General features: G+C 37.2%; 1 protein-coding gene across 1 annotated transcript in view; it reads left to right on the forward strand.

The window, feature by feature from the left end:
* Window positions 1–16,071, forward strand: part of ADGRG7 (adhesion G protein-coupled receptor G7) — an 86,036-nt gene that overhangs the window by 5,572 nt on the left and 64,393 nt on the right. The window contains exons 2-3 of the mRNA XM_003821915.4: window positions 14,460–14,573; window positions 15,567–15,671. Coding sequence (XP_003821963.1) covers window positions 14,460–14,573; window positions 15,567–15,671 — 219 coding nt within the window. The remainder of the gene's footprint in view (window positions 1–14,459; window positions 14,574–15,566; window positions 15,672–16,071) is intronic.

Below are 16,071 nucleotides of genomic sequence, written 5' to 3' on the forward strand. Positions count from 1 at the left end.
TAGCACCTGCTCTGCTACCAATTAATTACTGATCTGGAACTAATCACTCAGCCTTTATGTAGAATGAGGGGGTTGGGTTGATGAATAACTAATGTCACTTTTTTTCAAGATCATAATTCTAAAACTGGTTATATGATATGAACAAGCCACTTAATCTTTCTAAGTGTGACTTTCTTTAGGTAAAAATACAGTCTTAAAGATACCAGTACTATTTTTGCTGTATTTTGTGGGTAATTTAGGTATTTCAGAGGCTAGAGTCTTGAAGTGTGTAGCACAAGGTGTTAAACAGGTGATTGTGACAGAGGAATTGTTAGTTCAACTTGGACTAGATATCCTCAACCAAGATGCAAATGGCAAAGAAGCCAGTCAGCAAATGTGTGTTGGGTACCTTCTATTCAATAGCATTGTGCTAGGATTTGAAGATATGGACCAAGACCCTTGTTCTAAAAATTGGCAAATTACTCCTTAACTTTAAGAAATGACTCTTGACTTACAGCAAAAAGACAGAAGGAGTAGACATGGATGGACCTCCTTCTTGTTTACAAACATAGAAGTTACAAATAAAATATGAGAATAATTCAAATATGCAAGCAGGCTTTCTTTCTTGAGGAAAAATCACAAGTGGCAGAAATAAAGAGTAAAGTCAACCCTATGAGTGGGATCAAGCACTGGTGCAATTTCAATGCATTCAGGGGGACAGGAGGCATGATTTCTATGCTGTATGAAGCAAGGGAGCTGGACCTGAGCCACCAGCAAAATACCTAAGCCTTGAGTAGGATCAACCAAGAAAAGAAGATTAGAAAAATTTTACTTACTAGCCCAAAGAAGCATTAAATAACACTATCATCTGTTCAGAGCCATAAGTAAGGAAAAAAAGTCACTACCAGTAATTGAAACCCCAGGCTTTACAATCTAAATCTGTCCTACCTATACAGTATTGAAATCTCCAAAAATAATCCTAATACTAGTTCAAGACTACTACTGATGGTGCCCCAGGATCGTAAAAGAAGTAATCATGAAATTTTCCTGTGGAAATATTTCCACAAACAAAACTCATAAAAGTCTCATGGAAGAATAATAAATAAGACAAAGATGAGTTTACAATACGAAATTACATGCGAACCATGATGCTGGAGAGACATCAGATGTCATCAAAAGGATTAACCCTCCCAGAATTGGATATAACAAAACAATTTGAAAGAGAATATAAAATATGTTTAACAAGATTAAGCCTTTAAAATACAGGAGAAAAATAAAAAAAGAAAAACACAGTATTTTAAAAAGAATAGGAGAATTTGAAAAAGAACCAAATAATACTTTTAAAATAGAAAATATAGTAATGATAAAAAAATTAATGAGTGATTTAAAAGGAGGTTAGAAATCATTAAGGTGCTGAGCATGGTGATTCATGCCTGTATTCCCAGCATTTGGGAGCTCAGGCTGGAGTGTCACTTGAAGCCAAGAGTTTGAGAGCAGCCTTGGCAACGTAGCAAGACCTCATCTCTGCAAAACACAAAATATTATTTCAAAAATAGCCAGGCGTAGTGGCGCCTGCCTGTAGTCTCAGCTACTGGGGAGACTGTGACAGAAGGATCCCTTGAGCCCAGGAGATGGAGGCTACAGTAAGCTATGATTACACCTCTGCACTCCAACCTGGGTGACACAGGGAGATCCTGTCTCTACAAAACAAACAAATAAAGTCCCCCCTCCACACCCTAATAATTACAGAGAAAACTAGGGAATGGAAAAGAAAGCTAGGAAACTGTAATTCAACACAGTAATATAAAGAGATGTTAACAATAATGAGATTAAAAAATTTGATGTATAGAAGGCTAAAGTCCAACAGGGTCTGTGAGACATTTCAGAAGAGAATAGAAAATGTGGGAGAAGCAACTCTTAAAGAAGTAATAACTAAAAAGTTTTCTTGATTGAAGGATGACTTTTCCAGCAGGCAAAGCAAAAACAAACCACATCATGGTAAAATTGCAGAACATCAGATAAAGAAAATTTAAAAGATGTTTATAGAAAAAAGAGTCCCCCAAAATAAATAAAAATTGGAAAATAATATTTTCTTTTTTTCTTTTTCTTTTTTATTATACTTTAAGTTTTAGGGTACATGTGCACAACATGCAGATTAGTTACATATGCATACATGTGCCATGCTGGTGTGCTGCACCCATTAACTCGTCACTTAACATTAGGTATATCTCCTAATGCTATCCCTTCCCCTCCCCCCACCCCACAACAGGCCCCGGTGTGTGATGTTCCCCTTCCTGTGTCCATGGGTTCTCATTGTTCAATTCCCACCTATGAGTGAGAACATGCGGTGCTTGGTTTTTTGTCCTTGTGATAGTTTGCTGAGTATGATGGTTTCCAGCTTCATCCATGTCCCTACAAAGGACATGAACTCATCATTTTTTATGGCTGCATAGTATTCCATGGTGTATATGTGCCACATACACAATGTCTATCATTGTTGGACATTTGGGTTGGTTCCAAGTCTTTGCTATTGTGAATAGTGCCGCAATAAACATATGTGTGCATGTGTCTTTATAGCAGCATGATTTATAATCCTTTGGGTATATACCCAGTAATGGGATGGCTGGGTCAAATGGTATATTTAGTTCTAGATCCCTGAGGAATTGCCACACTGACTTCCACAATGGTTGAACTAGTTGACAGTCCCACCAACAGTGTAAAATTGTTCTTATTTCTCCACATCCTCTCCAGCACCTGTTGTTTCCTGACTTTTTAATGATCGCCATTCTAACTGGTGTGAGAATGGTATCTCATTGTGGTTTTGATTTGCATTTCTCTGATGACCAGTGATGATGAGCATTTTTTCATGTGTCTATTGGCTGCATAAATGTCTTGTTTCGAGAAGTGTCTGTTCATATCCTTTGCCCGCTTTTTGATGGGGTTGTTTGTTTTTTTCTTGTAAATTTGTTTGAGTTCATTGTAGATTCTGGATATTAGCCCTTTGTCAGGTGAGTAGATTGCAAAAATTTTCTCCCATTCTGTAGGTTGCCTGTTCACTCTGATGGTAGTTTCTTTTGCTGTGCAGAAGTTCTTTAGTTTAATTAGATCCCATTTGTCAATTTTGGCTTTTGTTGCCATTGCTTTTGGTGTTTTTGACATGAAGTCCTTGCCCATGCCTATGTCCTGAATGGTATTGCCTAGGTTTTCTTCTAGGGTTTTTATGGTTTTAGGTCTAACATTTAAGTCTTTAATCCATCTTGAATTAATTTTTGTATAAGGTATAAGGAAGGGATCCAGTTTCAGCTTTCTACATACGGCTAGCCAGTTTTCCCAGCACCATTTATTAAATAGGGAATCATTTTCCCATTTCTTGTTTTTGTCAGATTTGTCAAAGATCAGATGGTTGTAGATATGTGGCATCATTTCTGAGGGCTCTTTTCTGTTCCATTGTTCTATATCTCTGTTTTGGTACCAGTACCATGGTGTTTTGGTTACTGTAGCCTTGTATATAGTTTGAAGTCAGGTAGCATGATGCCTCCAGCTTTGTTCTTTTGGCTTAGGATTGACTTGGCGGTGCGGGCTCTTTTTTTGGTTCCGTATGAACTTTAAAGTAGTTTTTTCCAATTCTGTGAAGAAAGTCATTGGTAGCTTGATGCTGATGGCATTGAATCTATAAATCACCTCGGGCAGTATGGCCATTTTCACAATATTGATTCTTCCTAGCCATGAGCATGGAATGTTCTTCCATTTGTTTGTATCCTCTTTTATTTCACTGAGCAGTGGTTTGTAGTTCTCTTTGAAGAGGTGCTTCACGTCCCTTGTAAGTTGGATTCCTAGGTATTTTATTCTTTTTAAAGCAAATGTGAATGGGAGTTCACTCATGATTTGGCTCTCTGTTTGTATACTATTGGTGTATAAGAATGCTTGTGATTTTTGCACATTGATTTTGTATCATGAGACTTTGCTGAAGTTGCCTATCAGCTAAGGAGATTTTGGGCCGAGACGATGGGGTTTTCTAGATATACAATCATGTCATAGTAAAGCACTCCTCAGCAAATGTAAAAGAACAGAAATTATAACAAACTGTGTCTCAGACCACAGTGCAATCAAACTAGAACTCAGGATTAAGAAACTCACTCAAAACTGCTCAACTACATGGATACTGAACAACCTGCTCCTGAATGAATACTGGGTAAATAATGAAATGAAGGCAGAAATAAAGATGTTCTTTGAAACCAACAAGAACAAAGACACAACATACCAGAATCTCTGGGACACATTCAAAGCAGTGTGTAGAGGGAAATTTATAGCACTAAATGCCCACAAGAGAAAGCAGGAAAGATCTAAAATTGACACCCTAACATCACAATTAAAAGAACTAGAGAAGCAAGAGCAAACACATTCAAAAGCTAGCAGAAGGTGAGAAATAACTAAGATCAGAGCAGAACTGAAGGAAATAAAGACACAAAAAACCCTTCAAAAAATCAATGAATCCAGGAGCTGGTTTTTTGAAAAGATCAACAAAATTGAAAGACTGCTAGCAAGACTAATAAAGAAGAAAAGAGAGAAGAACCAAATAGATGCAATAAAAAATGATAAAGGGGATATCACCACCGATCCCACAGAAATACAAACTACCATCAGAGAATACTATAAACACCTCTACACAAATAAACTAGAAAATCTAGAAGAAATGGATAAATTCCTCGACACGTACACTCTCCCAAGACTAAACCAGGAAGAAGTTGAATCTCTGAATAGACCAATAACAGGATCTGAAATTGAGGCAATAATCAATAGCTTACCAACCAAAAAAAGTCCAGGACCAGATGGATTCACAGCCAAATTCTACCAGAGGTATAAGGAGGAGCTGGTACCATTCCTTCTGAAACTATTCCAATCAATAGAAAAAGAGGGAATGCTCCCTAACTCATTTTATGAGGCCAGCCTCATCCTGTTACCAAAGCCTGGCAGAGACACAACAAAAAAAGAGAATTTTAGACCAATATCCCTGATGAACATCGATGCAAAAATCCTCAATAAAATACTGGCAAACCGAATCCAGCAGCACATCAAAAAGCTTATCCACCATGATCAAGTGGGCTTCATCCCTGGGATGCAAGGCTGGTTCAACATGCGCAAATCAATAAATGTAATCCAGCATATAAACAGAACCAATGACAAAAACTACATGATTATCTCAATAGATGCAGAAAAGGCCTTTGACAAAATTCAACAACCCTTCATGCTAAAAACTCTCAATAAATTAGGTATCGATGGGACGTATCTCAAAATAATAAGAGTTACCTATGACAAACCCACAGCCAACATCATACTGAGTGGGCAAAAACTGGAAGCATTCCCTTTGAAAACTGGTACAAGACAGGGATGCCCTGTGTCACCACTCCTATTCAACATAGTGTTGGAAGTTCTGGCCAGGGCAATCAGGCAGGAGAAGGAAATAAAGGGTATTCAATTAGAAAAATAATATTTTCAAGGTGTTGTCAACCCAGAATTCCTACCTTATCAAACTGACAATCAACAGTGAGAGAAAAATAAAAGCATTTTCAGCTAAACACTGGAGAATCTGTCCCTCACAGACCCTGGCTGAAAGAATTATTAAATCGTATACATCAAAAAGCAAGAAATTGAATCCAGAAGAAAGTAAATGCAATACAGACACACCTTGTTTTATTGCACATCATAGGTATTATGTTTTTTTTTTACAACTGGAAGTTTTGTGGCAACTCTGTGTCAAGCAGGTCTGTTGGTCCCATTTTTCCAACAACATGTGCTCGCTTCATGTCTCTGTGTCAGTCACATTTTGGTAATTCTCACAATATGTCAAACTTTTTCATTATTATTATTTCTGTTATGGTGGTCTGTGATCATGATCTTTGATGTTACTATTGCAATTGTTTTTGGGTGCCGTGAACCACGTCCATGTAAGATGGCAAACATAATCAATAAATGTTGTATGTGTTCTGACTGCTCTACAGACTGGCAAATCCCTCAACTCTCATACTCTTCTCAGGCCTCTCTATTCCCCGAGACACAACATCACTGAAATTAGGCCAATTAATAATCCTACAATGGCCTCTAAGTATTTGAGTGAAAGGAAGAGTTGCATGTCTCTCACTTGGAATCAAAAGCTAGAAATGATTAAGTTTAGTGAGAAAGGCATGTGAAAGCTGAGAAAGCAGAAAGCTAGTATGTTGTGCCAAACAATTAGCCAAATTGTGATTGCAAAGGAAAAGTTATTCAAGGAAATTAAAAATGCTACTCCAGTGAACACACAAATGGTAAGAAAATAAAAGAGTCTTTTTGCTGATATGGAGAAAATTTGAGTGGTCTGGATGGAAGAGCAAACCAGTTGTAACATTCCCTTAAGCTAAAGCCTAATCCAGAACAAGACTCTAACTTGTTTCAATTCTATGGAGGCTGAGAGAGTTGAGAAAACTACAAAGGAAAAGTTGGAATCTAGCAGAGATTGGTTTATGAAGTTTAATGAAAGAAGCCATCTCCATAACATAAAAGTGCAAAGGAAAGCAGCAAGTGCTGATGTAGAAGCTGCCGCAAGTTTTTCAGAATATATAAATAAGATAGTTGATGAAGATGACTACACTAAACAACAGATTTTCAGTGTATGAAACAGCCTTCTATTGAAAGAAGATGCCATCTAGGACTTTCACAGCTAGAGAGGAGAAGTCAACAAACATCTGGCTCCAAACTTCAAAGGACAGGCTCTCTTTTAGTAGCTAAAACGGCTGGTGACCTAAAGTTGAAGCCAATGTTCATTCACCAGTGGTTTCCAGATGAAACTGTTCCACTTCAGATCATTGGGTATTAGACTCTCATAACGAGCGTGCAACCTACATCTCTTGCATGCATAGTTCATGTTACGGTTTGTGCTCTTATGATAATCTAATGCTGCTGATCTGACAGGAGGCTAAGCTCAGGAGATAACACTCACTCGCCCATGGCTCACCTCCTGCTGTGTGGCCTGGTTCCTAATAGGCCATGGACTGGTACCCGGGGCTGGGGACCCCTGTACTAGAGTTTTATAGTTTTGCATTTTACGTTAGATCTATGATTCATTTGAGATAGTTTTTGTGAAAGATGTAAGTCTATCTCTATATTCTCTTTTTTTTTTTTTTTTTTTTTTGCTTATGGTTGTCCAGTTGTTTCCGCAATATTTGTTGAAAAGACTATCCTCTCTCCATTGAATTTCCCTTGCTTCTTTGTTGAGGAGCAGTTGACTATATTTGCATGGGTCTATTTATGGAGTCTCTATTCTATTCTATTAATCTATTTGTCTATTCTAGTGGGATGTGAAATGATATTTAACTGTGGCTTTAAATTGTATTTCTCTGATGACTAAGATGCTGAGTCTTTTCACGTGTTTATTGCCCATCCATATATCTTCTTTTATTAAGTGTCTGTTCCAGTCTTTTGCCCACTTAAAAAAAGTGGGCTGCTTGGGTTCTTATTATTAATGTGTATTCTTCACAATTTACAAATTGCAATTCTAATCTACAATTAGATTTACAACTCTAATTTACACTTTTGGATACAATTCCTTTGTCAGATATATGTACCGCAAATATTTTCTCCCAGTTTGTGGCTTCCATTTTTATCTTCTTTTTTTTCCTTTTTTTTGAGATGGAGTCTCACTCTGTTGCCCAGGCTGGAGTGCAGTGGCATGATCTTGGCTCACTGCAACTTCTGCCTCCCAGGTTCAAGCCATCCTCCTGCCTCAGCTGGGACTACGGGCACGCGTCACCATGCCCGGAAAATTTTTGTTTTTGTTTTTTTTTGGTAGAGACAGGGTTTTGAGACCAGGTTGGCCAGGCTGGTCTCAAACTCCTGACGTCAGAAAATCCATCATCTCGGTCTCCCAAAATGCTGGGATTACAGGCAGGAGCCACTGTGTCTGGCCTATTTTTATCTTAACAGTGCCTTTGATGACAGGAGTTTTTAATTTGGCTAAAGCTAATTATCAATTTTTTTCTGTTATTCTTAGTGCTTTTGTGTCCTTTAAAAAACAATCTTTAGCCCAAAGTTGCAAATGTATTCTCCTATGTTTTCTTTGAGAAGCATTTTAGTTTTAGCTTTCTGATTTGAGGACTACAGTCCACCTCAGACTGAGTTTTGAGGGTGATTTTTTAATTCAGTTAGTCTAGCACCATTTGTTGAAAAAACTTTCCCTTCTCAATTAAATTGCCTTGGTACATCTTTAGAAAGATAATGGACCATATATGTTTTATCTATTTCTAACCTTTTGTTCTACTTCATTGATGTATTTGTCTACCTTTATGCTGATTCCATCCTGTCTTGATTGCTATGGCTTTATTGTAAGTCATACCCTCAGTAATGTGAGCCTTCTAAATCTGTTCTTTTTTCCAATTTTTTAAAAAAAATTTATTTTACTTTAAGTTGCAGGATACAAGTGCAGACCTTGTAGGTTTGTTACATAGGTATACGTGTGCGCTGGTGGTTTGCTGCACCTATCAACTTATCATGTAGGTTTTAAGCCCCACATGCATTAGCTATTTGTCTTAATGCTCTCCCTCCCCTTGCCCCTACTCCCCAACAGGCCCCGGTGTGTGTTGTTCCCCTTCCTGTGTTCATGTGTTCTCATTGTTCAACTTCCACTTATAAGTGAGAACATACAGTGTTTGGTTTTCTGTTCCTGTGTTAGTTTGCTGAGAATGATGGCTTCCAGCTTCATCCATGTCCCTGCAATGGACAGTATCTCATTCCTTTTTATGGCTGCATAGTATTCCATGGTGTATATGTACCAAATTTTCTTTATCCAGTCTATCATTGATGGACATTTGGGTTGGTTCCATGTCTTTGCTATTGTAAATAGTGCTGCAATAAACATATGGGTTCATGTGTCTTTATAGTGGAATGATGAGTATATACCCACTAACTGGATTAGTGGGTCAAATGGTATTTCTGGTACTAGATCCTTGAGGAATTGCCACACTTTCTTCCAGAATGGTTGAACTAATTTACACTCCCACCAACAGTGTAAAAGCATTCCTATTTCTCCACAGCCTTGCCAGCATATATTGTTTCGTAACTCTTTAATAATCACCATTCTGACTGGTGTGAAATGATATCTCTTTGCAGTTTTGATTTGCATTTCTGTAATGATCAGTGTGAAGTTGAGCTTGTTTTCATATGTTTGTTGGCTGCATAAATGTCTTCTTTTGAGAAGTGTCTGTTCATATCCTCTGCCCACTTTTTGATAGGATTGTTTGTTTTTTTTCTTGTAAATTTAAGTTCCTTGTAGATTCTGTATATTAGACCTTTGCAATGAAGAGATTGCAAAAAATTTCTCCCATTCTGTAGGTTGCCTGTTCATTCTGATAACAGTTTATTTTGCTGTGCGGAAGCTCTTTAGTTTAATTAGATCCCATTTGCCAATTTTGGCTTTTGTTGCAATTGCTTTTGGTGTTTTCATCATGAAGTCTTTGCACATGCCTATGTCCTGAATGGTATTGCCTAGGTTTTCTTCTAGGGTTTTTATGGTTTTGAGTTTTACATTAAAGTCTTTAATCCATCTTGAGTTAATTTTTGTATAAGGAGTCAGGAAGGGGTCCAGTTTCAGTTTTCTGCATGTGGCTAGCCAGCTTTCCCAGCACTATTTATTAAATAGGGAATCCTTTCCCTATTGCTTGTTTTTGTCCAGGTTGTTGAAGATCAGATGGTTGTATATGTGTGGTGTTATTTCTGAGGTCTCTGTTCTGTTCCATTGGTTTATATATCTGTTTTGGCACCAGTACCATGCTGTTTTGGTTATTGTAGCCTTGTAGTATAGTTTGAAGTCAGGTAGCATGATGCCTCCAGCTTTGTTCTTTTTGCTTAGGATTGTCTTGGCTATACAGGCTCTTTTTTGGTTCCATATAAGATTTAAAGTAGTTTTTTCTAATTCTGTGAAGAATGTCAATGGTAGTTTGATGCGAATAGAATTGAATCTATGAATTGCTCTTGGCAGTATGGCCATTGTCACGATATTGATTCTTCCTATCCGTGAAGATGGAATGTTTATCCATTTGTTTGTGTCCTCTCTTATTTCCTTGAGCAGTGGTTTGTAGTTCTCCTGGAAGAGGTTCTTCACATCTCTTGTTAGCTGTATTCCTAGGTATTTTATTCTCTTTGTAGAAATTGTGATGGGAGTTCACTCATAATTTGGCTCCCTGCTTGTCTATTGTTGGTGTATAGGTGTGCTTGTGATTTTTGCACACTGATTTTGTATCCTGAGACTTTGCTGAAATTGCTTATCAGTTTAAGGAGTTTTGGGGCTGAGACGATGCGGTTTTCTAAATATAGAATCATGTTGTTTGCAAACAGAGACAATTTGATTTCCTATTTGAATATCCTTTATTTCTTTCTCTTGCCTGATTGCCCTGGCCAGAACTTCCAATACTATGTTGAATAGGGTTGGTGAGAGGGGGCATCCTTGTCTTGTGCCAGTTTTCAAAGGAAATGCTGCCCATTTTTGCCCATTCAGTACGATATTGGCTGTGATTTTATCATAAACAGCTCTTATTATTTTGAGATATGTTCCATCAATACCTAGTTTATTGACAGTTTTTAACATGAAGGGATGTTGAATTTTTATTGAAGTCCTTTTCTGCATCTATTGAGGTGATCATGTGGTTTTTGTCATTGGTTCTGTTTATGTGATGGATTACATCTATTGATTTGCATATGTTGAACCAGCATTGCATCCTAGGGATGAAGCCGACTTGATCGTGGTGGATAAGCTTTTTGATGTGCTGCTGGATTCGGTTTTTGCATCGATGTGCATCAGGGATACCAGCCTGAAGTTTTCTTTTGTGTGTTTGTGTCTCTGCCAGGTTTTGTTATCAGGATGATGCTGGCTTCATAAAATGAGCTAGGGAGGAGTCCCTCTTTTTCAATTGTTTGGAATAGTTTCACAAGGAACGGTACCAGCTCCTCTTGGTATCTCTGGTAGAATGTAGCTCTGTGAATCCGTGTGGTCCTGGGCTTTTTTTGGTTGGTAGGCTAGTAATTACTGCCTCAATTTCAGAACTCGTTATTGACCTATTCAGGGATTTGGCTTCTTGTTTTAGTCTTGTGAGGGTGTATGTGTCCAGGAATTTATCCATTTCTTCTAGATTTTCTAGTTTATTTGCATAGAGTTGTTCTTCTTTTTGGCTTTTCTAAGTGTTTTGCATTTCCATAAATATTTTAAATCTGCTTGTTAATTTCTATAAAAAAACTTTCATTTGTGGATTTTGACTGTATCAATTTGGGGAGAATAGACACCTTAGCAACTTTGAATCTTCCATCCATACAAGGTATATATCTCCATTTATTTAGATCTTTTAAAATTTATTTGAACAGGGTCAGGCATGGTGGCTCATGCCTGTAATCCCAGCACTTTGGGAGGCCAAGGTGGGCGGATCATGAGGTCAGGAGTTCGAGACCAGCCTAGTTAATATGGTGAAACCCCATCTCTACTACAAATACAAAAATTAGCTGGGCATGGTGGCATGTGCCCGTAGTCCCAGCTACTCGGGAGGCTGAGGTAGAAGAATCGCTTGAACCCGGGAGGCAGAGGTTGCAGTGAGCCGAGATTGTGCCACTGCACTCCAGCCTAGGCAACAGAGCAAGACTCCGTCAAAAAAAAAAAAAAAATTATCTGAACAATGAGATCTTGTTAAGTAAATTTTGTTAGATTTATTTCCAAGAATTTTATAATTTTTGATGCTATTTTAAATGAAAATGATTTATGCTTTTATATTTCAATTGTTTGTTGCTAATATGTGAAAATGTCTTTATTTTATGTCATGCAGTCTTGCTAAATTCACTTATTAATTATAGTAACTTTTTGGAGGTATCTTAGCATTTTATATATTTGATGATATCATCTGCAATTCCTTCTTAATTTTACACTTTCGTTTCTTTTTCCTGAGTATTGCACTGCTAGCATCTTCAGCACCACGTTGAATCGAAGTGGTTATAGCAATTATATTGAACTGTGTTTTTGTCGGTCTTAGGAGAGACAGTATTCAATATTACACTCTTAAGTATGATATTTGTAGTAGGTTCTTCACAGGTGATTTTATCAGTTTGAAGAAGTTCTGTTTTATTTCTCGTTTGCTGAGAGTTTAAAAAAAGTCAGATGCTTTTTGTCTCCTGCATTTATTGAGATGATCGTGAAGTTTATCTCCTTTATTCTATCATATGATTAATTAAATTAATTGATTTTCTATTGATTGCCAACCTAACCTTGCATCCCTGGGATAAATCTCACTTGGTCATGATGTATTATTAGTTTTATATGTTGAGAGATTTGACTTCCTGCTATTTTTAAAGGATTTTTTTGGCATCTGTGTAAACGTGATTTATTGGCCTGTAACTTTATTTTCTTGTAATGTCTTTGTCAGATTTTGGTATAAGGGTTATCCTGGCATTATGAAATGATTTGGGAAGTTTCTTCGTTTCTTTATTTTCTAAAAGAGTTTGTATGAGATTGGTATTATTTCTTTTCTAATTTACGAGTAAAACTATCTGGGCTGGCAGTTGGATACTTTCAGGATTTTCTCCTTATCTTTGAGTTTCAGCAGTTTGACTGACTGTGAAGTGTCTACGCATGGTTTTTCTTGCATTTGTTTTTCTTGTGATTCTTCTGAGCCTCTTGGATCTATAAGCTGAAGTTCTTAATAAAATTTGGGAAATTTTGACATGATTTCTTCTGATATTTTATCTTCCCTATTCCTTCTCTTTTCCCCTTCTAGGACTCCAATTGTTTATATCTTAGACAATATGTTGATATTGTCTCACAAATTCTTGAAGCTCTGTTTATTTTTTTAAATCTTTTTTCTCCCTGGATTTGAGAGTAATTTCTACACAAACTTTGAGTTTCTTTTCTATATGGCTCCTTCTATTCTGGGATATCTACCTTCAATTTCCAGTTGTTCTTGCATCCCCAAAGAGTTTCCTGTCATACCTTAACCCATTAAGACTGGCTTTCTGATCAAGTTTCAGCCACTTCTGCCATAGAGACTGGGTAGTGCCCTTAGTGGAAATACTATAGAGACTTCGAATACCTTTCAGTTTCTGCCTGTTTTTCATTGCTGTCCAATGCCTTCAAGTAGTTTTTTTTTAAAAAACGTTTGTGCATATATTACCATTGTTGTCTATGAGAGGGTTAATATGGTACAATCTATTCCATCATTATTGAAACTAGAACTCTGCCACTTGTTTTTTTTTTGTTTTTTTTTTTGAGATTAGTGTGTCACCCAGGCTGGATGCAGTGGTGTGATCTCAACTCACTGCAACCTCCACCTCCCAGGTTCAAGTGATTCTCGTGCCTCAGCCTCCCGAGTAACTGGGACTACAGGCAGGCACCACCACACCAGGTTAATTGTATTTTTAGTAGAGATGCGGTTTCACCATATTGCTCAGGCTGGTCTCGAACTCCTGACCTCAAGTGATCCGCCCACCTCAGCCTCCCAAAGTGTTGGGATTAGAGGTGTGAGCCACTGCACACAACCCTGTATTCTTCCACTTAGTTAATTTGTTCACCTTTCATTCTGTTTTACAATTTAGAAACTCTGCTATCCCCAACTCAAAATAACTAGTAATTAGATCCTAACAATTCTTTCTCAGGTATGCTTCCTGAATCTAGTGACACCTAACTTTCTTAGAGTCACTGCTTGAGTTCTAGTTCTCATTTAACTGGTTTTCCTTGCCCCTTAGCCTCAGTCATTTCCCATACTCCTTCACTTATCCTCCTAAAAATAATTCCTTATGTTACTCCTTTGTTTTATGGCCCCTCTACGGTTCCTTCAAGATTAAATCTTCTTGGTTTGGTTTATAAAGTCCTTTCCAATTGAATCTATGTCCTGATGTTGTTCCACATAGAACCAATGCTGATGTTAAATTCTTCTCTGTTCCTTAGACACATCAGAACTTTCCATGTTTTTGTGATTTTTGCACTTTGTATCCTGCCTACTCGGGTCACCCATTTTCATCTGGTTTTTCAAGATGTAATTTTAAAATCCAGTCCACATACTATCTCTTCCCGGGTCTTCTTGGCTAGGTTACCTCTGTCATCAACCTCTCTCCTATGTGTTTTTACTGTACTTATAAGCCTCCATGTTGTATCTATCTATCTATCTATCTATCTATCTATCTATCTATCTACCTACTTACCATCTATATAATTTCTGATTTCTCAGGGGATTCTAATCTCCTTGGTCAAAGTATTATGTCTTTCAACTACGTCTTTCTGGTATCCATAGCATCTAGTAAGCATTGTACATCTAGTGTAGATTCTCAGTGTATATTTTATTAATGATGATATTACAAAGAATATTTCTCAGCAATGATACTCAAAGCAGTGGTTTTACGTGTAGAAATTAAGTGGACACAGGCATGAAAGGAGAAATGAATCAGCCAGTTCATGACTATTCTGTTATTTATTGTTTCTTTAGGAAAATCTACTTCCTCATCAAGCACCCCTACAGAGTTCTGCAGGAATGGTGGAACCTGGGAAAATGGCAGATGTATTTGTACAGAAGAGTGGAAAGGACTGAGATGTACAATTGGTAAATTACTTGGGATAATGCTAAAGTGTAAGGTTTACGTCACTCTTGTGTTAATAAGAATAGCAATAAAGCTTCTAGAAGCTTCAGTTAATGGTTACAGAAACAATGGACATAATGATGATGGCTTTAGGATGTGTTTATCAGCTCAATAGTAAAAGCTGAGTTTTCTTCTTGGCCAATTTATCAGTATATTCAATGCACCTTATCTGTTTCCTGACTACTAAGTTTTTTTGCAAACTCACAGTCGTGTTTCCTGGCTGCAATGACTAATCCAGGGCAATGAATGACATGATTCTCTCAGGTCCTTTCAATTGGTAATATGCCATAATACACAATTTCAAATATCACTACTCTAATATATTTAACTTTTCTGAAATCAATATGCATCTTCCTGAGTATACACTTATATTAAATTTTTATCTTTTCTTCCTTTACCTTGAAGAGTTGTTATTAAGTTAGTGGTTTGATTTCAATCAATTGTGTCTCAGAATCAAAGTTCAAGGCCATTTTTAAATTTGAGGTGTGCTTCCCAACACCGTACACTTCATGCTGTCTGCTTAGGGTTCAGAGCCCTAGATATCCACTGCTATCATTTCCTATACTCCTACCAGTCAATATATCCCACAGACCCCATGAATTTGCCTTTTTGCTTTGCCCACATCCTCATGGTACCGTTGACCACTATAGGCTCTATATTTTTAGTTCTGAAGATTCCAACTAATCTGTTACAGTATCCTAGCTCACATTCCCTCTCTACCCAGGTTTATATTGTGCACATTTTAACTGGAACCTGTTATCTAACATACTAGTTATTCTAATGGCAATGACTTAACCAGATAGCAAAGTATAGAAGTTCCTCACAGGCCAGTGGGTTCTATAAGCCTTCTATTGCCTTTCAAATTTCACTGCATAGGTTCTGACCTTTGACTTTTATCTGGTTTCAATTTTTTTAAAGTACAATTTATAATAAAGAACTTTTTCTCTTTATTACAGCTAATTTTTGTGAAAATAGTACCTATATGGGTTTTACTTTTGCCAGAATCCCAGTGGGCAGATATGGACCATCCTTGCAAACATGTGGCAAGGATACTCCAAATGGTATGTGTTTTCCCAAACATTTACTCTATTTATGCATAAGAATTACTATGCTGAGTCATACCTCTCATACCTCCTACTAGTGTTAGGTCCCTGAAGGGCATCAGGAAAGGTTTTGTGGAAGGAATTAACTCCCTTTCGTGATGCTAATGTTCAAAACTTAAGGTAGTATCTCACAAAATCTTAAATTTCCCAACAGTTTCATATGAATCAGTTGTTTGTGAATTTCTCTGAATCTTTCCTTAATTGGTTTATTTTTCCAGCTTTTGCTTTCTCCTGGAGTTCAATTAAATTGACATTTGCTCCTTTAGTTATATAATTAAAAAAAAAGTTCTAATCAGCCAAAATTATGGACTTGTATCATATCTATTTTCAGATTTCATCTTTCCAGGTAGAGATGCAT

This window comes from Pan paniscus, chromosome 2, assembly GCF_029289425.2.
Source record: "Pan paniscus chromosome 2, NHGRI_mPanPan1-v2.0_pri, whole genome shotgun sequence".
NCBI lineage: Eukaryota > Metazoa > Chordata > Mammalia > Primates > Hominidae > Pan > Pan paniscus.